The sequence below is a fragment of the Manis javanica genome, chromosome 6 (genome assembly GCF_040802235.1).
Source record: "Manis javanica isolate MJ-LG chromosome 6, MJ_LKY, whole genome shotgun sequence".
In the NCBI taxonomy this organism is placed as follows: Eukaryota; Metazoa; Chordata; class Mammalia; order Pholidota; family Manidae; genus Manis; species Manis javanica.
Genome location: NC_133161.1, coordinates 13,446,368 through 13,469,012, shown reverse-complemented (window position 1 = coordinate 13,469,012; position 22,645 = coordinate 13,446,368). Strand labels below are relative to the sequence as shown.

Here is a 22,645-nt window from a genome sequence, read left to right as displayed (position 1 = left end):
GTGACGAGCCATTGAAGGATTTTAAGTAAAGGAGTCGTACCATTAGATTTGCATTTACAAAGTCCTAGGTAGATAACTGAGTCAGGACCCACGTGTAGACAAGCAGCAGGTAAGGAAGACAAGCCAGAATGATGGAGACATAAATCTCTGCACGGGAGGTGTAAAGTCTGGCCAGGAAGTGGGGGGCCAGAGAGTCTATCAGTATGGACAGGGCAAGAGAAAAGCTGAACAGGCTGCCAAGGATGGACAGGGCTGACAAAGGGCTGATTCAGTCCATTAAGCTCCGAATGGCTCTGTGAGTTCAGGGCCAGCCCCCAGGCATGAGCACCCCAGGGCCTCCCTGCTCGGGTAATGCACTCCCTGAGCTGAGTGACAGATGGGAGGCAGGAGAAGGCCGCTCTGGACCCCACAGGCCTGTGACTCTGTGCCTGGGAACCCGAGTCTGCTCTGCCTCTCAAGCCTCCCCTGCCCTGACCACAGGTTGCACAGCAAGATGCCCCAGTGAGCCGTGCAGGGACAGACCCCAGGACCCCTGGGGCCATGCTTTCTCCCAGCACTGTGTAGGCCAACCAGGCCAGGCGCAACCCCCGTGGATTTCTCCTTAGCTTTTCTCTGAACTTTTTGGGAGGTGAGAGTCTCAGACATACAAAATTGTGATCTCCAGCAGCCTCTGCCCACCTTTCCCCATCGGGCTTCCTACCATTTCCACATCTTATCGTCCAGGCCAGAGGTGAGATTTAAGGCCAGGACAGCAGTCACCTTTTTAGCATCCTTCACCTGCTGGGAAATAACACTGACACCCAGGTAAAGATTTATCAGATGCTCAAGGTTTGGCAGTTGTTTGGGGAGCTGACACTCTCATCAATTCTTCCACCTCTCCCTGGAAACCAGAAGTCTGCAGATGCCCAATCATACTCCTTCTGCAGGTGTGGAGACTGGCTGCCAGCACATCACCTGATTTCCTAGGGGCACTTCTCACTCAGCTTCATCCCCTCCAAAGTGGCTCTAGCAGGGCATGGCCCACCCACAGGGGTGTGCAGGGGCCCTTCACTTCTAATGAGATAATCATGACCAACATTTGCCTAAAACTTTACTGTGGACAAAGCCTTCTCATGTTTCCCATCTGACTCTCATAACAGCCTTTTTTATCAAAGAAACAGGCTCAGGAAGGCTGTGGTTTGCTCAAGGTGACACAGCTGTGAAATCGCAGGGCCTTGAACCCAAGTCCCTGCAGCTGCACCACTGCCAACAACTCCCCCCACCCCTACTCCTGACATTTGCAGTGGGGCCAATCTAGTGAGAAATCCCTTCTTTTCTTTTCTCTTTTTCTTATTACAAAAGTCACATGCACTCATTATAAAATACTGGAACATTAAAGAAATACACAACATGACAAGTAAAAGTCCCCCATAGTTAATTGCTTCTGATATATCCACCATTAGCTAATATATATCCCTCCAGATTTTTTTCCAGGTTATCAACACACCCTAGCATAGTTCCCAACTCAGAATATGCGCTCAATAAAGTCTTGTTGAATGAACTAATTAATAAGTAGACCATTATATATTTATGCAACTATATGTACTATTTAAAGTGTGCCTTTCCATTCAACTGAATAACTTGGACATCTTTTCGCATCAGTGCCTATAGTTGCCTCCCACAGAACAGCCTAGCTTGGTCTCCCCTTATGGGGCAGGTCTTCGGGAACAGGGCCAGGCAGCCCACAGGCTAATAAAAATAGTCTACACTGCCTGTTTCCAGAAGGCAGTTGTGAACTATTTTGGTTGAATTGACTGGTCAGTCTTTTTTAAAAAAAGAAAACTGCTAATTAAACAAGTCAAGCAAGTGTTATTTTTGTCTGCACAATACTCCACTGATTTGCCTAAATTTTCTCTTCAGCCAGGTGCATTGGAATTGAATAAGCAAACTTGTGTGCATAAATAAATATAAATGAACAATTGGCTACGAATTTTTTGCCCCAAAAGGTGACTATATATACATGTTGATTAGAGAGAAGCAAGAACTTACCTTCATAATCAGGCTGGAGGGTTTATGGTCCATCAAACAAGAAGCTGCTTTGAATTTCCACCTTTAAAAGACAGTCTGCAGAGCTGGAAGCCTGGCTGTTTTCTCTCGCACACCACTCAGCGCTGGAGCTGACCCACAGATGAGGCTGGCCTGGGGGAAGAGTGTCCATTGGAGTAGATGGCAGTGTGGTGAAGGGCCAGGGGCCCAGGCTTTGGGAATGGCCAAATGGGGATCGAATCCCTATCTCGGGCAATTTACTTAACTTCTCTAAGTCTCAGTTTCCTATTCTGAAAAGTGGAAATATATAATAACTACCCCATTCATTTTCTGTAGAATTAAATGAGATAATACTGGTAATGTACTTAGAACAGGTCCTGGCAGGTAGTAAGCACTCAATAAATGCTAACAACTGTGGTTACCTCAAAGGTTCTGAGGAGGGTCTTCAGCCCATTCAAATACTTCACTGACTGATTTCACTGATACAGGAAGTTCCTTCACACCCTATGCAGAGCAGACTTGAAATTCAATGATAATTTAATTTCCTTTTGAATTCATAGGAATTACAAGATTACAAACTACAGCACACTGCAGAGATTGCCTAGTTCTACTTCTGTACTTTAGAGGCAAGGAAACTGAAGCACAGCGCATTTACAGAGGTTGCCAGAAGAGCTGTCTGAGTTTCAGCGCTGGGTGATCCCAGATCCAGCCTCCTGGGCTCTAGTGCACATCGCTCTGCAGTACACCACCCATCTCAGAGAGTGCTAAGACACCTGCACACATTCATACCACTGCACACACTGAAATCAGACCCTCCTGGGGATGTACATTTTGAGAAGAGGAATGGTATCAAGTATTCACAAGGTTGAGAAGGAAAAGGAGCACCATATGAGTTAGACCCTGTAGATTCCAAATGATGGAACCCCAATCCCAATGCACTAAACCTTGGAAGATGTAAGGATGGCTGCAGGAGGCAGAGCCCTGAATGGGCTTTGTACTTCCTCGACGCTCTGTCTTACATCTGCTTGTCCCTGGTAGCTCCTTCTGTAGACAGTTCTCACCATGTCCTAGAAAGATGGTCACCAACAGTCCTGGATTCATGTACTCCCAATTTAGCAGCTCCAGGAGAAAGTCAGAGCTTCTCCCCCACCCACAGCCTCCATGTATTCGCCAATGAAGAACTCTCACTGACCCCAAATGGGTCGTGTGTCTGCCCTGTGGTCCAGTCACTGTTGCCAAGGAGATGAGATACTATGATTGGCCATACCTGTATGGTGGGTCTATCCCCAAGAGCAGAGGGGCACGGTGTCACTGACAGCTCACCGTGGAATGAGATGGGTGTTTCCCTAAGAGAGCCAGGCAAAGACCCTGGCGCTGGCCCAGACACCCAAGAGGACGGCTTGAGAAACGAGCTTCACTTACATGTTTCTCTGTTTGAGATCTTGCCAGGAGCTCCTCAAACTACAGATGAGTGTTTGTGTAAATATAACTTCACAAGATTACACAATTTATGTGTAAAATGGGGCCAGTTTCCTCACGAGGTCCATAAACCAGTTCTGCAGCAATTCTAAAGGAATTGTGACAAAATTGTTTTTAGCTTTAGCCATATTACTAGAAAAAAGCACAAAGGCTCCCAAGGTGCCCACTGGGAAGGACACTTCCATTTGAATGTAGAAGTATTTTGTGTTTTTTTTAATCCAGATATGTGTAAAATTACTTTGGTAATAACTAAATCAATACAAATACATTACCAAAATGTAAAGTGCTCTCCTTTTTGATCTAAGAATTTAGGGAAATGAGAAAAAACGTGAACTTTCATTAACTATAGAGCAGAGATTTTAATTTAGGGCTTGTGGGTGCCCAGCCCAGTTACTGTCAATCACATCAGGACCCCCTGGGGAGCTTGTTAAACTGAGAAGATATGGGGTCCCACCCCAGAGAGTCCGGTCAGGGTGGCCTGGGTGGAGCCAGGCATTATTTTCTGAGTCCCAAAACCACCCCCTCATACAGCACTTCTCAGAGTGTGGAGGTAGTCTTCTGGCATCAGAAACTGAAGAGCCCATCAAAATACAGATGCTTGGCCCCTCCTACCCCCCGCCAGGCCTACCATATCTGACTGGGTGAGGAGCAGAGCTGGGACTCTATAGTTTGTTAGGCTTCCAGGTGACTTAGAATTTTTTGAGATATTTGTAGATTCACAGGAAGTTGCAAAAAAAAAATACACACACACACACACACACACACACACACACACAGTGGATGTGTGTATCCTTTGCCCAGTTTCACCCTCTTGCATAACTACAGTACATTATCAAAACCAGGAAGCTGACATTGGTACAATCCACAAGGCTTATTCTGATTTTGTCAGGTTTACATGTGTATGTGCGTGTATAGAACTCTATGCAATGTTATCACATGTGTAAGTTTGTGTAACCACTACCCCAGCCAAGATAGAGAACTGTCCCATTACCACCAGGCTTTTTAGTGCTACTCTTTACAGCCACACCTATCCATCACCACCCCCATCTGTAATCTCTGGCAACTACTAATCTCTTCTCCATCTCTATAATTTTGTTATTTCAAAACTATTGTATAAACAAAGTCATACAATATGTCACTTTTCAAGCTGGGCTTTTCTCACTCACAGCAATTCCCTTGAGATCTATCTAAATCATCATACATATCAATCGTTTGAGTTTTTAAAATTGCTGCATAGTGTTCCATTGTATGGACAAAGCACCGTTGGTTTTCAGTTTCTGTCTATTACAGATACAGCTGCTATGACAGTTTTCATTTCTCTGGGATAAATGCCCAGCATGCTATTGTTGAGTCATATGGTGAGTGCATGTTTAATTTTATAGGAAACTACCAAACTATTTTCCAAAGTGGCTGTACCATTTTACATTCATACCAGCATGTGTGAATGATCCAGTTTCTCCACATGCTCATCAGCATTTGATGTTATTATTATTATTATTATTTTTTAGCCATTATGATAGATGTGTATTGGTATATCATTGTGGTTTTTGCATTCCCTTAATGGTTAATGATGTTGGACATCTTCTCACATGCTCATTTGACATCTGTATATCCTATTTGGGGACATATTTGTTCAAGTTTTTTGCCCATTTTTTTCTTGGATTGTTTGTTTTTTACCTGTTGAGTTTTGAGAGCTCTTCACACATTCTAGAAGAATCTTTGTCAGATATATAGCTGGCAAATACTTTCTTTCATCCTGTAGACTGTCTTTTCATCTTAGGGTCTTTCAAAGAGCTAAAAGATTTTTTTCTTCTGATGAAGTCCAACTTATTGATTTTTGTCTTTTATGGATTGTATTTTGGTGTCAAGTATAAGAACTCTGCCTTATCCTAGATTCCAAAAATATTTTTCCAATTTTTTTCTGAAAGTTTTGTTTTATGTTTCAATCTGTGATCCGTTTTGAGTTTATTTTGTATAAGGTGTGCCAACATATGTCCAGTTGCTCCAGCACCACTTATTGGAAAGGCTATCCTATTTCCATTGAATTGCTTTTGTATCTTTGTCAAAAATGAGTTGAGGATATTTATTTGGGCCCATTTCTGAGTTCTCTACTCTGTTCTATTTATCTTTGTTTCTATTTCTATGCCAATACCACACAGTCTTGACCACTAGTCTTGGAATCTGGTAGACCAATTCCTCCCATTTTATTTGTCTTTTTTCAAAATTGATTTAGTTATCCTAAGTCCTTTGCCTCTCCATATAAATTTTAGAATAAGTTTGTCTACATGTACAAAAATTCTTCCTGTGATTTTAATAGGAATTTCATCAAACCTATGGATCAGTTTCATTAACAGTGGCATCTTCCAATCCATGAACATTATGTATCTCTCCAGTTATTTAGGTCTTCTTAAATTTGTTTCATCTGAATTGTAAATGCACTGTGTATTAATTTTGGTTCCCACATATTCATTGTTATTATATAGAAATGCTATTGATTTTGTTTGTGTGCCTTAATCTTGAATCATGCAACCTTGCTGAACTTATTAGTTCAGGACTTTTTTATTTTTACTCTTTAGGATTTTCTATGTGGACAATCATGTCATCTCATTGCTCTTGCTAGAAGTTATAGTACTATGTTGAATGAGTAGTGAGATGCTCATCCTTGCCTGTTGCCAATCTTAGGAGGAAGCATTCAGTTTTTCATCACTAAGTGTGATGTTAGCTGGCTTTTGCAGGTTTCAACTTATAAAGTTGAAGAAGTTCCCTTCTATTCTGAGAACTTTTATCATGAATAAGTGCTGGATTTTGTCAAATACTTTTTCTACATCAGCTGAATGATCGCATAATTTTTTAATGCAGTTTGTATGGTGGATTATATTGATTTTTTAAAAATGGAACTAGTTATGTATACCAAGAATAAATATCATTTGGTTATACATTGCAGGATTTGATTCGCTGATATTTTATTGAAGATTTTTTTTTTAATCTAAGTTCATGAGGAATATTGGTCTATAGGCTTTTTAATTTTTGTACGTTTTCTGGTTTTGGTATCAGGGCCTCACAAATTGAGTTGGAAAGTGTTACTTCCTCTTATTTAAGAAAGTGTGTAAAATGATTAATGCTTCCTTAACTGTTTGGTAAAATTCTCCATCTGAGCTGGGAGATGTTTTTCTCAGTGAATTTTAAGTTATGGATTCAATTTCTTTTATGGTTATAGGATTATTCAGTTTTATTTCATCTTGGTTGAAACTTAGTAATTTGTGGTTCTCAAAGAATTGGTCCATTTCTTCTAAGTTGTCAAATGCATTAGTGTAAAGTTATTTGTAGCAGACCCTTTTCCTTTTAGTGGCTGCAGGACCTGTAGTGATATTCCATTTCATTTTCTGATATTGCTGATTTGTATCTTCTCTCATCTTTTTCAATCTTGCTAGATGTTTATTTTATTGTTTTTTTCAAAGAACCAATGATTTGTTTCATTAATTCTTCTATTATTTTTCTGTTTTCAATTTCATTTATTTCTGCTCTTTGTTATTTCCTTCCTTTTATTTAATTTAGGTTTTCTGCTCTTCTTTTTCTAGTTTATTGAGGTAGGAACTGAGGGTATCCATTTAAGATCTTTCCTCTTTTCTATGGTAGCATTTAATGCAATAAATTTCTCTCTCAGCACTACTTTAGTTACAATCACAAATTCTGATATGTTGTTACCTAATAATTATGTTATAATTATAATGTATGTGATTTTTTTCTTTTATGTTTCACTTTTCTTGACTTCTTGTGAGTTACTTGAAAATGTTTTAGAATTCCATAAGACTTATTAAAAAATTTTTTCATGTATATCACTTCAGAGTTTTCTTATCTGCATATTTGTTGCATAAATGTAATTTATCACAGTCTACTATATATAATGATATAGATGCTTTACCACTTTGAGGAACATGGGGAAACTCTACATCCATTTCGGTCCCTTTACCCTCCTTACTTTTTGTAATTTTCTTAAGTATTTTTTCTAACTATTTGAACACCACCACATCAGATAGTGTTAAATCAACCAGCAAGTATGATTTAAGAAGCTCATGAGGAGGACAGTCTATTATTTTTTACCATTTCATGATCTTTCCACTCTGAAGTTTCAGGCTTTCCTCTGTCATCATTTCCCTCCTGTGTGGAGAGCTTTCCTTAGCCATTCTTTAAGGGTAGGCCTGCTAGTGACAAACTCTCTTAGTTTTCCTTCATCTGACAGTGTTTTTATTTCCCCTCCTTTCCTAAAGGATCTTTTCACCAGAAGAGGACCTGTGACTGGCAGTTCTCTTCTTTCAGCATTTGAAAAAGGTGCCCCTTCCTTCTGGCCTCCGTGGTTTCTGACGAGAAACCTGCCATCCTTTGAACTGTGTCCCCTACAGTAAAACATCATTTCTCTCTGGCCACTTTCAAGAGAGTTTCTCATCTTGGTTTTCAGAAGTTTAGTGAGGATATGTCCTGGTCTAGATTTCTTTGGGTTCCTCCTGTAAGGGATGCACTCAACTTCCTGAATCTGTAAGTTTATGTCTTTTGCCAAATTGGAGACATTTTTGGCCATCACTTCTTCAAACCCAGATGACTTTTAGCATATTTTGTGTTTGAGAAGCTTTGCTCAAGAGTGGGTTTCAGGGGTTCAAGGACCCCAAAATTGTATACAAGATGCTGTGAATGCCCATTTTCTAAGGGAAATGTCCACAACTTTCATTAGATTCTCAAAAGATTCCGTGACATGCCCCATAAATTTTATAAAAGGACTAGATTATGGCTTTATTAGGTCATGTTTGGTCTTCTTGGTTAAAACCAATACAAACTAGTTAGTATCCTTTCTTTCCTTCTACTGTATCTGTTGAATTCCTGTGTCCCAAAGATTTCCCCAACAATTTTGGAAAATATGATCACTCAGGTGAATATTTTCTGAGTGCCTAATTATGTGCGAACTTAAAAAAAATTTTATCCCCTTCGTCAGTGAGAAAGGGAAGAGTTAAAAAATTAAAGCCACTTTTAGTTTATGAAAAGTTCTGAGTAATAATTCAGAGTAAATTTTGCTGCTTTCAGATCTTACGACTTTACCCTTTAAAATCTATTCCTTCCAGCTCTGAGCTGGATATGCCAGTGATGAAATTACATCCCGAAAGTATAATTTTATAGACCAAAAACACAGTGGGTGTTCTTTATGCAGCGGGTCCACTTGTCATCACCCCGGTGTGCTTCACACAGTTGGTAGGCCAGCACTCACGGCCCCCTCCGCCCCCCTGTGAGCAGGCTTGTCCCTGGGCGGCTGCACAGGCTGATTCCTCAGCCTGCCACCCACTCAGCCCCCTTTGCCACCCGCCTCTCTGGACCACCTTCTGCTCCTCTTTCAGAACTCAGTTTGAGAAGCAGCACCTCTGGGAAGCCCTTCTTCTCTCTTCTCCAAGCACCCAGCTGGATGAGCCTCCAGCGTCACCCAGGCTTGCCAGATGTCATTCTGTGCTGGCTGCCTGTCACTCCTACCAGACTGGGCGACCCTGGAAGATGTAACTGGATCTTGGTCACTTTTGTGTCCCCACTGCTTTCATAAATATAATAAGACATGTGCATAAGTACTGCCTCCACGTGGAGTTCACTACCACCAGCCGCCTTGCTGATCCTTTCCTCCGTTTCTGCACTGCCCTAAGTATCTGTCGAGCTCCTTCGTATGTGGTGTGGTGGCCAGATGTTCAGCCCTTCACCAGTAGTATTAATCTTTCCTGAATTCTCATAAGCATTGACTAATTTACTTTAGACTTTTTTCCAAGAATCAATATGTAAAAGTTATTGGTTTTCTTTTGCTAGAATGCCTATCTTCCTATTTTTGTGCAATATGGACAACACTGACCTCTGCCAGTTTTACTTATTACTGGATTCTGTGAATTCCTTTATATGGGGTTTACATTTACAGATCTATCTTTCCTATCAGGCTCCGAGCTCCTTCAGGGGTTAGGGACCCTGTCTTACTCATCCCAGAGTCTCCAGGGACTGGTACAAGGTGGGATCCATCTGTGTCTGTGGAATGACGGATGTTAGATCATCACAGCTACACTGTTCCTCATGATTAGCACATGCATTTCCTCATCTTCTCCACATCTTTACTTCCTATTTATCTCTTATCCTTCATTCTAAGCCACTGTGAATTCCTTCTGGAAAGGACAAATGGAAAAATACAACACATTTAAGGTAGTATTTTTATTTCTCCCAGGTACTATCTTGGTCGCCGGATGTTTATCGTTATTTCTGAGCCAGACATGATCAAGCAGGTGCTGGTGGAGAACTTCAGTAACTTTACCAACAGAATGGTATGTAGTTTTCTTTCTGCATATGGGTAGATGGGGACTCATTCTAAGATGCAACAACTGCACATCATGTCTAATAGGGAGGTGATGTGGGCCTCTTACCGGGTTTAGATCAGTTTTCAACTGAAATCTGAGCTCCCCAGTGAATTCACATTTTCAAGAGATGTATAGGACTAGAACAAAAGAACAGCATTTACATTTAAGAAACACTTCAAGAAAGCTAAAGCTCAAGAGAAGTTCTGCCTAATAAAAACGCTAAAACCAGGAGGGTTTTTTAAAGCTTGTGTTCAAAGTTAGAGGAATCCAGAGGGCACAGGTCAACTGACTGAGGGAGACGAGGCAGGGCTAATGCCTATCAGAGGAAAAGCGCCATTTCAAGCCTCACGTGCTCATGTCTTTCCCAGAGAATATAAAAGTCTTAAGGCCAGAAAGGGAAGACAAGCAACATTACAAAGGAAATCTGTCCCCAACTCACAAGAGTTGCCTGTAAAAAGCCCCTTTATATGTCAGTTCAAGCCTCCAGCCCACTAAAGGATGCACATATTCCATTCTTTTTTTAGAAAGTGCATATCCTACTTCTTATCTTTGATGAGAAACCCCAAAGAATGTATCCATATTTCCCAAAAAAAAGGGGAGATAGGGATTCTAGCAGAGAAGGCCAATGATGTCTATGTTAATTCTTGGAAGGAGTCTAAACTGAACAGACACTTGGCTTGTGAGAATTCAGAGACTCACATGTGCCAACCTTTTTTGTGTGTGTCGTTAAACTCATGTTTCATTCTTATAGGAATAGTAGGTAATCTATTCACTATTTTCTTGGTTATTTGCTAACTTCTGCACACGTGCTATATGCCAGGCACTGCCGAGGAGTTGATCATGAAGAGGTAAGAGACTCAGTCTTGCCCTGAAGTTGCTCACAGTCTAGAGACAGAGGCAGCTGGCAAAGAGACCAGTACAATATGGCACAGCGAGGTGTGCTGCAGGGGAAAACACTGCCCTGTCCAGGATGAGGACAGGGGAAGGTGTACCAGATGGGAGATTTGGGGCTGAGTCTTAAAGAAATTGGCATAGCCCCCTGTGTTTTGTGCTGATCGAGCCACCCAGAGCGGTTTTTTTCTCATTAAATTTCATGAGGGTTAGGAGATCGGTACAGTTATCATCTCTATTTTACAGACAAGGAAACGAAGACAGAGAGGTTAAGTGACAACCTGGTCACATGACTAACAGGAGGAAGAGTGGGGATTCACATGCCATCTCCCAGCTCAGGCCCATTTCCGCCACTGCTTTAACAGCTGCTCAAGTGACACTTCTAGATTGCTAAGGCTTTCACTGAGTTGCTCATCTTCCAGCCTCAGAGCATCACACCCAAACCCAGACACTACCTGGCCACTAGAAGGAGGTGACCTGGAGGGAGGTGACTGCCTGGCCTGCTCACTCCATCGCCTCAGAATGGCTGAAGGAACCGCAAACATAGAACCACGCTGCCTCCAGATTCTCCTGCCTGGGCCTTACAGTGCTGTCCCCTGTTCATAGTCCCCTGAAGGACTCTGTGGTGTCAGGGTTTTAGAGACTGAGACTGACAGGTAAATGCAGTTGTAGGCAGTTGCTCCACTGGACTCAGCAAGAGGTGTGGATTGAGGACGTGGTGGAAGCCAGTGAGTCTAAGGGCCCGGACCACCGGGCTGCACCCAAACAGGCAGCGAAGGCGCCCTGAGAGCCTGCCACAGCTCGTGAGCACGCCTGGGCCCCTGGGCAGCGAGGTGGGATATGGCAGCTCCATGCTGCTTCCTGCGGCACCCAGGATGTCACCAGGGCATGAGGCCCCAAGAGCTGGCCTGGAAGAGGGCTGCACTCCAGTTGGTGTGCTGGGCTGACGTATACTGAGGATACACATTCAGGAGCAGAAGGGACAAAATAAAGTTGCCCCTACTTTAGTCAAACCTTCAGTTTGGAGGTTTCTCCTCTAAACCATTTGTCTGTCCTTCCTAACATTTTCCAGTTCCCAGACTAAGGTCTCTAGGCCCCAAACTTCAGAATACAGTTTGGTTTCAATTTCCTTTGCCCATTCAACACAGTGTCCTCAGGGTTAAGTTCAAGTTCCCCAGACTTAAGGCCTCTGTGGTTTGGATCCTTATATACGCTGCAGCCGCACCTCACGCTGCTCCCCTGTACAGCTGTCCCTGCAGCTGGAGCGGCCTCTCTGTTCTGTGTAACCTGCTCTGGAAAGCCTGCCCCTGTGCCTTTGCTAATGCTGACACTCCGACTGGCACTGGAGGCAGTGTACCAGCGGGTACTGACTTAGCTAGCAACGTGAGCTTGAGCGAATCATTTAACTTCTGTAAGCAGCTCATTCCTCCTTTGGAAAACGAGGACATGATCTACCTTACTGGGCTGTTACAAGGCTCAGTTTCAGATCTCATTCATTATCACGTCTAAGCCCTGCAGGCACTTAGCGTGCATCGGCACTGTGAACAAGAAGATCCTCTACCCCTTCTACACCCACCCAGACCCTAGCTGTTGTTGAGTGTTCTCCTCAAATTCTGCCTCCCCTGTGAAGCCTTCCCTGCTTCAATTCCCATTTACTTTCCTCCTTCCCTGAATTCTTACTGCATTATCATTTACCTCACTCCTCTTCACAGCTGATCCCACTGCGCCTTCTGTATTTACAGTTAAACAAAGGCATAGCTTTCATCCTAACTTGATGATTAGCTCTTTGAGGCTGTATTTCGTCTTCATACCCCATGACCCAAACACATGACGACTATTCAGTATCCAAAATGTTCTTCTTCAAACTGAATTGAACCTCCATCAACGTGTCATTCTCCCCTGAAGAACTAGGTGTGGCTGAATCTGGAAATTCCTCATGCACCTCCTCTTCAAGGTCATTCATAAGCATGCAAAAGGAGCAATCAAAGATTAGAGCCTTAGGAAACCCCAAAGTTATAATTTTCCATCTGGGAAGTATCCACTTATCTTTAGCTTTGTTTATGGTCTTTAAGCCAATATCCAGAATAAAACAACCCTTAGTGACTCAATCTTTTTAACAACCCATCTTTAGAGTGGGATTTTCTCACAGGTTTTTGAAAGTCAAATTAAACTGGGTTCTGTGGTTCCCTCTTATCCATATGCTTATTTATCTGCTCAAGGAGATTAGTGAGGCGTGATTTCTCCTTACCGACACCATGCTGCCTTCCCTCTCATAAGCCATGTTTACTTAAGTGTTCAGCGATTCAGCTTTATTATACATTCATTCAGTAAACATTAAACGCTTACTCCATGCAAGCGCCTGCCAAACGGTCCCTTGCGATACAGAAAATACCTCAGCATATTAGTTTGATACATTAAGTGAGGAGGAACTTAAATAACGCATGGTTTCACTTTCCGATTCTGAGAGCCCATCTCTGCTCACAAATCCGGGCTTGATTTACGCGTGCCCCGGAAGGCCAGGTAGAGAATGGCCGCGACGTGGGAAGCTGGGTTTAGCTCTGAAATTGGCTGTGAGCTGTAAGCACCCCATGAGGGACTGACGAAGCATCCTGGCTGGCGGTGGGGTGACTCCACAGGGACCTCCCCAATGTACATCAGTTCTGAGCAAATATTTGACTTCAAAAGTTGTTGAATTAAATATTTTTTTCAGCCCCCAGAACATGGGGCTGAAGAGGCTGAGCCAGGCCCAGGGTGGTAGTTGTGTTCACACACTTTGAGGCACTCGGTTCTGCATGGTGTCTCCACCCCGTCTGGCCCATTTTCTGAGTGGACTCCCCAGGCCTCTATCACGCACCTCTGCACTTCCTGAGGCTCCTTCCTGGTGGCGCAACCACAGTTTACTGTTAAACCCACATCACCCTTCTTAGCATTTATAGAACTTCAGCTGTCTCAGCACCTCCCAGACAGGGTTATTTTTATCTGCCTCCTCTTTGCTATCAGTGAAACCAGGATGGCAGTAATTTTCTTAGTATCTGGACGTGGGTCCACAGGCCTCCGCAGAAATGGTCCTGCCCAACACACTTCTTATTCCCAGTCTCCCAGCAAGGCCCGCAGTTAGAGGAACCACGGGGAGGATGACAGCAGCAGGGTGGCCTGTGGCCCACGTTAGGCTGGTCTGATGGCGGGGCCGTGGAGAGGCCGTGTTCAGTTACTGACCCTGCTGCTGGAGCTCTGCGTTCTGGTGTGAAACGACAGCCTGGAGAACGGGTCCAGCTCCCAGGTTCTGTGCCTGTGTTGGGGGTAGGGGAAGGAGGAGGGGTAGCTATGTGTGTGGGGCCGGGGGGCGGTGGGCTCCAGCCCTCAGGTTCCCATGGCAACGCAGGGGTCTCCTCTCCAGCTCAGGTCCAGCCTGGCAAAGATTACTGAAGTTCCGGGAAAATCTAGGCAGCAGAACCCTCATCACGCTGTGCACCAGCAGCAGACTCTATTCCAGAGAAGAGCAGGACCCACCGGCAAGAAAACCCCGCCCAGAGCCGCAGGTGGATCAGGCCAGGGCGCTGGGCCCGGACCTGCCTGCCGACACCCACCAAGGGGAGAGGGTCCTCGGCAGGTTTGCCAGGGAACTGCCCCCTACACTGCCGCTGGTACCTCTCTACCAACAGCTTTTGAAAACTTACTCTTCTAGAGTGTCTGATTCCCTTTCCCTTGAACAAAACACTGAGGAATTTGAAACATTCAGGTTTTCAAATGTGAGCAGTAAGATTTATGCTGTGAGAATGGTTTTTGTGCAGGACTTAGGGAAACTCTGGTCAGCTCAGTCAAACCTTGACTGCTATTTTTAGCTTGAGGAGGGTCAACTCACACAATAGGTCCACAGCCCTGAGTGAGGCAGAAGTTCTTAAGCCCCAACGAGACGGCAGAGAACCAGAAACAGAGGCGTGCAACCTCATGCTCTTGACCCCGTCGATTCTGAGGCAGCTCTCTTTGTTTAACGTGCAACACTGGGCTGTGCGCAGGAAACCCTCTGGCCTGAACTGAAAGCTTTTCATGCTGGGATGAGCTGCCCACAGGAAGTCCCGTGCGACAGCCACGCTGGGATGTCTCCCTGCAGGCCTCCCCTTTCAGTGGCAGGTCCTGAAAAAGCCAGACCCGGGGACTTGCATTTGATCTGTGAAACACACCTTGCAGCACCTTTTCAGCGTGGTAGGTAAGTGTGAATTCAACATCTTTAAGGCACTGCGTGCCCCGAGAAGCCTGAGGAAGGTAGGCAGGCTCCAAGTGGTATTGATCCGAAAGCTTGGATGTTCTTCTGCCAATGCCTTGCAGAACTTTCTCAAACTTCAAAATCTTGTTGAAAATGATTTCATATTTTTGTGTCTCACTAGACCTTTGGTTCAGCAGGGAGCCATCTTTATATTTTTAAAGAAGATGTCAGTAAAATCTTGTTCTTATATTTATGCTTCCTTTCCCTAACTTTTGTGGTGGCAGTAGAACTAAGTATATAAGCCAGGAGATAAATAGCTAGAATCTGGGGAAGAGAGCAGTAAATAAGCCAGAGAAGCATTTCTGGTCTCCCACTGGTTGTATTCCTGAACGTTCTGCGGAACTCAAGACCCAGTCCTGACCTTTGTTCTTCTCTGCCCCAGTGTCCTCTCTATAATGTTCTTTTCCTTTCCATTTTCCCCTTCTTCTAAGCCATAGCCTAGCAGTATGGTGAAAGCATGTGACTTAAACATAAAGAAATCAGATTCCAGATTTGTTACCTCTCATTAGTGGTGTGACCTGAGCCAGTCCTTTAACTCCTCTGAGCTTCAGCTTCCTCTTGTGTGAACTGAATGTTAGACTAAGTAATCACCGCGTCTGTTTGGTAACCAGTTCAGGTGGAGTCAGTGCCAACAGGCAAGCCATGGAGGCCCACCAGCATCCTGGAGAGCCATTCTGAGCTTCCCCTGCAAGAGTCCCTTTTAGGGCCCATCAGGAGAATTTCTTCTACCAGCCATGAGTGGAGGTACCCCTGTGCCCCTCCTTAACAGTGCTCAGGCAAGAAACTCTGAAGACAGCTGTTGAAGATTTTGCTCAGAAAAGCAGGTTCAACAAGCCCCCAACCCCCTCCCCAGTCTGGAAGGGCCCACACTGTTGGGCATGGGGCTAGTGGAGGTGCAGTTCCAGCCTGCGGTTTCCTCTTCCTTGGGGGACAAAATGCCCAGACTCTATCACTGCCTCAACCACATCATGCCTTTGTCCAAATTAGAAGAGGCCCCCTTTCCACCGGCTTATGGCGAGCTGGCAGACGGGGGCCCGACCAGGTTTAGCCGCGTCGTGACCCAGAGCCAGCGCCCTTCCTCAGAGGCCATGCTCTTGGGCGGCTCAGTCTAAAGCAAAGAGAGGGAAGACCATGTGGTCTTTCTGACCATTTTCTACTGGCAAAGAGTGGATGGATGAAAATTGCCCGGTGAGGACAGAACATTTTTACTACTTCAAAGCATCCAACTCTAAGCCCAATGTGGCTGAAATATCTGTACAGCCAGATAGCAACAGTCACAGTGAAAACAGCATGCATTCACAGGTATAGAACATGGGTTTTTCCAAGTGACAGAATTTAGAGCTTTTGTTGATTATATTATAAGGGGCAGAGCAAGATGCTTCCTATACCCAGGTGAGGAGACAGACAGGTGGTGCCACGGAGCATCCTCACCTGTGCAAGGTTGTGTGAGAATTGGAAAGCTTGTAATAGTGGCCCTGGCCTTTTTTGTGATCATGGCACACTTTCTGATGCTAACATTTTTGCAGCCTGCTTGACTGCTTAACACCAAACAAGTTGGCAACGTTTGCATCACGACCACCAATATATATAACAGTGCTTCTTGGAGTCTTTAAAAGCACCTCTTTCTGTTTACCTGTTATCTGCAGCTCCATGTGGCTCTTTGAGAATTGCTGACTCCCTGCCAGGGCATCACAGATTTTGAGTCGATGTTCTTGCATGTTCCAGGACACAAGAAAACTTTTCTTGGCTACAGCTTCATATTCTATTATGCCTCTTATGCATTTTTCACAGTACCGTGCGTCCTCGGTTCTAGCAAGAATGTGTTGCATGAATTCTGCAGCACTCTCGGAAGAGTTGCACCAAGCCATTATGCGTTATGGGCTTGGCCCAAGGTAAACATGCAATAAATGGTTGCTCTCCACATGTGAGCACAGAAGGCCAAGGTGTTGGTTTTAATAACTGGTTCCTCAGGATTTTGTGATTCTGCAAAGTTTAAGGTTTATGCTTAGCTAGTGTAATAAGAAGTGAGACTCTATTTTAAGAGATCTTAATTGAAAAGACATGCACATTCAACTGTCCAAGGAAAACAGCAGGGGAGCCATGAGGCCACTACTGTGCCATCACTGCTCCTCAGGAAGTGTTTCCTAATTACTGGAGAACACCCCCAAATGAATGAAATGATGTCAAAAGCATTTTGCTTGCAGTAAGATTGTCAAATGTTGGTTGCAAACCACCCCATTCCCACCCTCCAAGTCAGCTGTGACTCCTTGAGGGCAGGGCTCCATTCTTGGTGTTGACAGTTTCAGTGCCAGCACAGTGCCTGGCACATGGTAGATGCCTTATAAACGTCCAGGGCTTGATGACACTGTGATGCACAGGACTTCAGCTGAGGGAAGGGATGAATCCCAGTTTTGGGGTTTGAGTTAGAACAAGTTGGCTCAGACTTTCTGCCTGTGGCCTACAGTAAGAAATATCCCACATCCTGATACAGAATACACACACACTCTCAGACACACACGTATCTAGAACAAAAGTTTCACCACAAAATACTCATCCTTACTTTATGAAATGCTCCTCTGTCTTTTCTACTCTGGTCTATGCCTTGTGTCTCTTTCCATCCTTTCTTTAAATGCTGGTTGCTGTCCTCTACACTGTTGCATGACTGGTTACGGCCTGCAGTCCAGAAGCTGGCCACAGGTCGGAGCTGCCTCCCTGGAGACTCAGGGTGCAGGGGGAGGCCGGCACGAGTGCAGAAAGCCCTGTTCCCCTGGGCCTCCCTTCCTGCCCCATCACGCACGGGCCTCCCCCTTCAGATTTCCCAGGCCAGTCCCTCCTTCCTTTGTGGGCCAGCCCACTGTATACCGGCCAAGGCATCACTCAGCAAGTCTAATCAATTACTGTGCAGAGGGCTGGGGGAGGGGCGCGGGAAGTCAGTGTTGAATGGGCACAGTCTGTTTTGCCAGAAGAAAAGGTTTCCGCACATGGACACTGGTGATGGTCGCACAGCAATGTGAACATACTTACCACCACCAGACTGCACACTTACATGGTTATGATGGTAAACTTTACACCATGTGAATCTTGCCACAAGTTTTATATATATATATATGGACAAATTAATAACAAATACCTGGAGTGGTTTTCTGGAGATGAAGTCTCAGGGTTGGGAGAGTTCCTAAAGGTCATATGTACCAAGCCCTCCAGGGCACTCTAGCCTCCTGTGCAGAATTTCCAAGAAATGGGATAGTTTCCAGAGATGGGGGTTTATCACTCAAAGCAGGTGATTTTTCCTTTGAGCAATTCTGACTCTTCACTACTGGGAAGGTCTCCTTTAGATTGGCTGGAACTTTCCCCACAGCTTCCACCATTGAAAAAAATTCTACCCTGCAAGGTCATAAAAACAACCTACATTTCCTCTTCCACACATTCAATAAATATTTTTTTAGTACATGCTAAGCACCACTGTCTGATCTCCCACGTCTTCTCTTTCCAGCTACACATTCCAGAATCCATCAGACTGTCCCTTCAGCAGCCGACGGCTCTTCAGAAGTGCCCACTTTGCTGCTCTGCCTCTTACAGCATCAGATCTAGAAATGAAAACATTACTCCAACCAATGCCCCTGAGATTTTCCATCAAGAAACAGGGAATTCTAAGGGGAGTTGTAGGCCCCGGGAGAGCTCTCATAGCAGGCTGATGAGGGAGGTATTCGTGGGCAGTGCTGACACTGCACAGAGGGCTGGATAAAAAGTGTAATGAGCCCGATCCTTCTATTGAAGAAAAGCTACAAATCCAGTCAACCTTCCCTCTTATCTCTAACTTATTCTGTTTATTCATCAGAACCCCATAAAACCGCCCCCCAGCTTTCCTTGGAATGAAATGCTTTATTACATGCAGCATGGCACAGGACTGGGTATTTGCCAGTATATAAATACACATAACGTACAATTTCCTCCTTTGACTCTGGGACCTAAGCAAACGGGTTATGTTCCAAAAATTCCATAAAACCACAAGTCTGTATAGTGACCATGGCTCTCCTAAAACATTTCATTCTAAATATAGAGATATTCTTCTGCAGAAAACTATCTCAGCATCTTGGTTCTAATATATAATTAAATCCCCCCCTAGATACTTTGCAGTTATGTTTTATAGCTTATTTTGAGTGTTCATATTTTATCAGAAAATTACAATTTTCCTCTAAACAAGAGTTTTTACAAGGCTTTGAATTATGACGGCTAGCTACATGTTTCAAATATAATTAAAATAGTGAAAAGAAACATCAAAATGATTCTGAAGAATGCTTTGTTCTCTAATCCCCCACCTCCCCACATCCTGCAGTCCCAGGGCCAGGGGTGCCCTGACTAGCTGGGGGGCCTCAGCTGTGACCACTTGGTAGGAATGGCTGGTTTTAGAAAGGAACAGGATGGCCTGGGAAGAAGTGGTGAGGAGGCCTCCTCTTTTGCGTGCTTCTACACTCAGCTTGAAGATCTCCTCCTCTGGGAAGCCTTCCTGGTGGTCAGAACACTGTTCATAACGCTCACTTTCCCATGAGTTGTAATGATGTCTATTTGTTAGTTTAGGAGTCTATTGTCTGCCTCCCCACCAGGTTATCAACTCCATGAGGGCCAGGGCAACACCTCCTTTATCCAACACTGAATAGCCAACTCCTTGCGTGTGTCAGATCTTCAACAAATGTTGCTGAGTAGAGAAGAATGAATGGAAGGCCACAGAAGTGTAGTGACAGAAGTTCTCTTAGAAGCCCCTCTGTCGGCCATGCTTCTGAAGGACTCTCCTTTCCCCTTCCCCTCTCCCCACATACCTCCATTTCCTCCCACTCCCCACCTCAACACACTAAGGACCCAGACATGAGTCTGTCAGCTCCCAGCCCAACCTACTCAATCCAGCTACACAAAACCCCTTGGCACAAAGTTCAGATATGAAACTCAGTCCCAGGAAAGCACAGCACCTCGCCAAGAAGCCTGCTGTTGGGTCCCTGGGGAACCCTCCCTCAGCAGGGGGCTGTGGGACACCCAGAAGCTATTTCTACAGGAACAACCACACTCTAATGGCGAGAACTGGGCCAGCAGAGCTTACCCGTCTGCACCCCCGACGTGTACCCACCCCAACCCCGTGGCCATGAATCTGTAGATCATTATCCATGAGCCTTTATATTCTTCTTCTGCATGCTTGCAAGAGAAATCTCCACATTTGCTGGCTATTGGTGGACTTTAAGGAGCGGGTCTATCACGGACCAGTAATGCCATGGAGGCAGTGTGGACTCCCTTATGTCCTAACCCTCTGCCTGTTGCTTCCCACCAGGCCTCAGGTTTGGAGTCCAAACCAGTAGCTGACAGCATCCTGTTTTTACGTGACAAAAGATGGGAAGAGGTCAGAAGTGTCCTGACATCCGCTTTCAGCCCTGAAAAACTGAATGAGGTAAGATGCAGGAAAAGCACTCTCCTCCTTAAGGAACAGGTTTCTTCTCTCCAAATTGTGATGGAGAGCGGTTCACAGCGCACCCCTGTCCAGGCAGCACAGCAAAATGCCCTGCACGCTGGGGCCTTCTACCTCCCAGTGATGCAGCTTCCCACAGCCGGTGGCTGGCTGGCAGCTGTGAGCCATCAGCTCTGACGGTACTCCTGGGATGTGGAGGGTCTGCCCCAGGCACCGCGGGGGCACTCGGGACAAACTGGGCAGGTGCTCCTCACGCTCTCAGGTACAATGGATCACCTGGGGACCTTGTTAAATGCAGATTCTGATTTCTGCAGGTCTGGGGTGGAGCCTGAGATTCTGCATTTCAAACAAGGTCCCAGGTGATGCAGATGCTTCTGAGCAGTCAGGCAGTCTTTATGCAGCGAGGAACCAAAGAACAGTTAAGACAAAGGGGAGCTGTGAATCGAGCCTGAAGTAGGGACGAGACAGCCACAGATTACTGGGGAGGTGCCAGGGGTTGTTCCTGGCAGAACTCTAGGTGCACAGGCATGCCCAGGTTAACCATCATGGCCAAGTGAGAGGGAGGAACAGCATCGCAACATGCTGCCCACTCTTTAAGGCCCTGAGCTCCCTCCTTCCCCTGTGCTGTGACCCACCCTTCTCTGGGCACCCTGTCTGTTCTGCCTCCAGCAGGTTATCTTACACATGGTCCTCTCTGACGGCCCCTCACTTGCTGATTCAGCTTTGGTGTCCTGAATTCTGCAAGAACTCAGGACTGAAGACTTGAGTCCTTCCGATGTGAAGTGGTTAGGGGACTGCCGTAGTTGGGGTCCCAGGTAGAGGGCAACTCCAGAGCAAGTGCCCTCCCCGAACATGCCCCATGTCCAGCTATCCCAGAAAGCCTGGCCTTGGTGTGGCCTGCCTTCGGTTCAACAAACGAAAGGTACTCTGCTTAAACACAAGATGCTTATCTATATGGCCCTGTTTGATTCCTACAAATCTGAGGTCCTCCAGAAGAAGAGAGGGTCCCATACTTCATAATTAACCCCACCCAATAAAATTCACTCAGAAACCAGTGATCCTGCCCACCTTCAGTGAGGTTGTGGTGTGTGTTTCCACATAGCCTTTGGTCTTTGAGGGCAGAGTGAGCTCTGCACATAACACCAGCTGACACTCGGACAGCTCTCGCTCGGAGGCAGACATGACTCTAAGGGCTTCCTATTTCTATTAAAAAACAATCTTCACCACGTCCCTGTGAAGTAAATACTATTATTATCACCCTCGTCTTACAGATGAGGAAACCAAGAGATTAAGTAACCGTGCTGCATGTCCCCCAGGCAGGAAGTGGCAGAGCCAAGATCAGAACCCTGCTCCGGGGTACTCAGCCACTGTTTGACTGCTCCTCTTACCTACATGTGATTTTCAGATGCTGTTCTGAAGCTCCCCGGAACTGCCTCAGAGGCTGTCTGGAGGGCAGGGGAAGGGAAGGGGAGCAAATGGGGCCCCTGTGGAAACACAGTCATGTATTTTCTGCCTAAGAGTGGAAACCACTGAGATTTGGAAACAAGTTTCAGACGAGTTTCCTTTCTTACCGGTAAAGCTGTCTGAGAAATGTAGCTCCTCTATCTGGTCACAGAGGCTTGCTAATACTTCACCCAGAAATGGAAGGCTGCAGCCTCTACCTGCAGGAGGGCAGCTGAAAGCACAGGTGAGCAGTCCCTGGATCTTATCAGGGTGGCCCACACAGGTTCAAGTGCTTCCTCCTGGCCACACTGACCCCGCAGGGCAGGGTATGGCCAGCTGGAGACAGGCTGGGCGAGTAGCTCAGCCTCAGCCACAGGTACACACTGGAATCACCTGGGCTGCCTTGAAAATCATTGCTGTCTGGGCCCCACATCTGGGGCTTCTGATTAAATTGGTTTGGTTTGTGATGCAGCCTGGGCTTAAGGGGTTTTAACAGCTCCCAGGTGACTCTAATGTAAAGCCAGAGATAGGAAACCCCCTGAAGTTCCCCACAGGGTAACATGAGGAGGGGACAGCCTGCTTCAGCTGGAACCATGTGCCCCACTCATGTTCAGCCCTATTATGTGCTGAGGTTTCAGGTGTGGATTTGTTTGATGGAGGGGCCTGCCTCTTTCAAGAGTTATAAAGCAGTGTTTTGACCACTGGACAAGGTGGAGGGCGTGTCAC

At 45.4% G+C, this 22,645-nt stretch overlaps 1 protein-coding gene and 1 long non-coding RNA gene across 3 annotated transcripts in view; one reads left to right on the top strand and one right to left on the bottom strand.

Moving 5' to 3' along the window:
• Positions 1–22,645, top strand: part of TBXAS1 (thromboxane A synthase 1) — a 134,749-nt gene that overhangs the window by 52,823 nt on the left and 59,281 nt on the right. The window contains exons 4-5 of the mRNA XM_017673205.3: positions 9,740–9,836; positions 20,342–20,458. Of these exons, the coding sequence (XP_017528694.1) occupies positions 9,740–9,836; positions 20,342–20,458 (214 nt within the window). The remainder of the gene's footprint in view (positions 1–9,739; positions 9,837–20,341; positions 20,459–22,645) is intronic.
• The window catches only part of LOC140849840 (uncharacterized), a 126,300-nt gene that overhangs the window by 47,466 nt on the left and 56,189 nt on the right, over positions 1–22,645 (bottom strand). The window contains exons 1-2 of one of the 2 annotated variants that reach the window (XR_012132081.1): positions 3,448–4,949; positions 2,029–2,178 (exon numbers count right to left, since the gene is read on the bottom strand). This is a non-coding gene — a long non-coding RNA (uncharacterized lncRNA). Of the gene's footprint in view, positions 1–2,028; positions 2,179–3,447; positions 4,950–22,645 lie in introns of those variants that run through there. The other variant, XR_012132082.1, reaches the window with a different exon arrangement.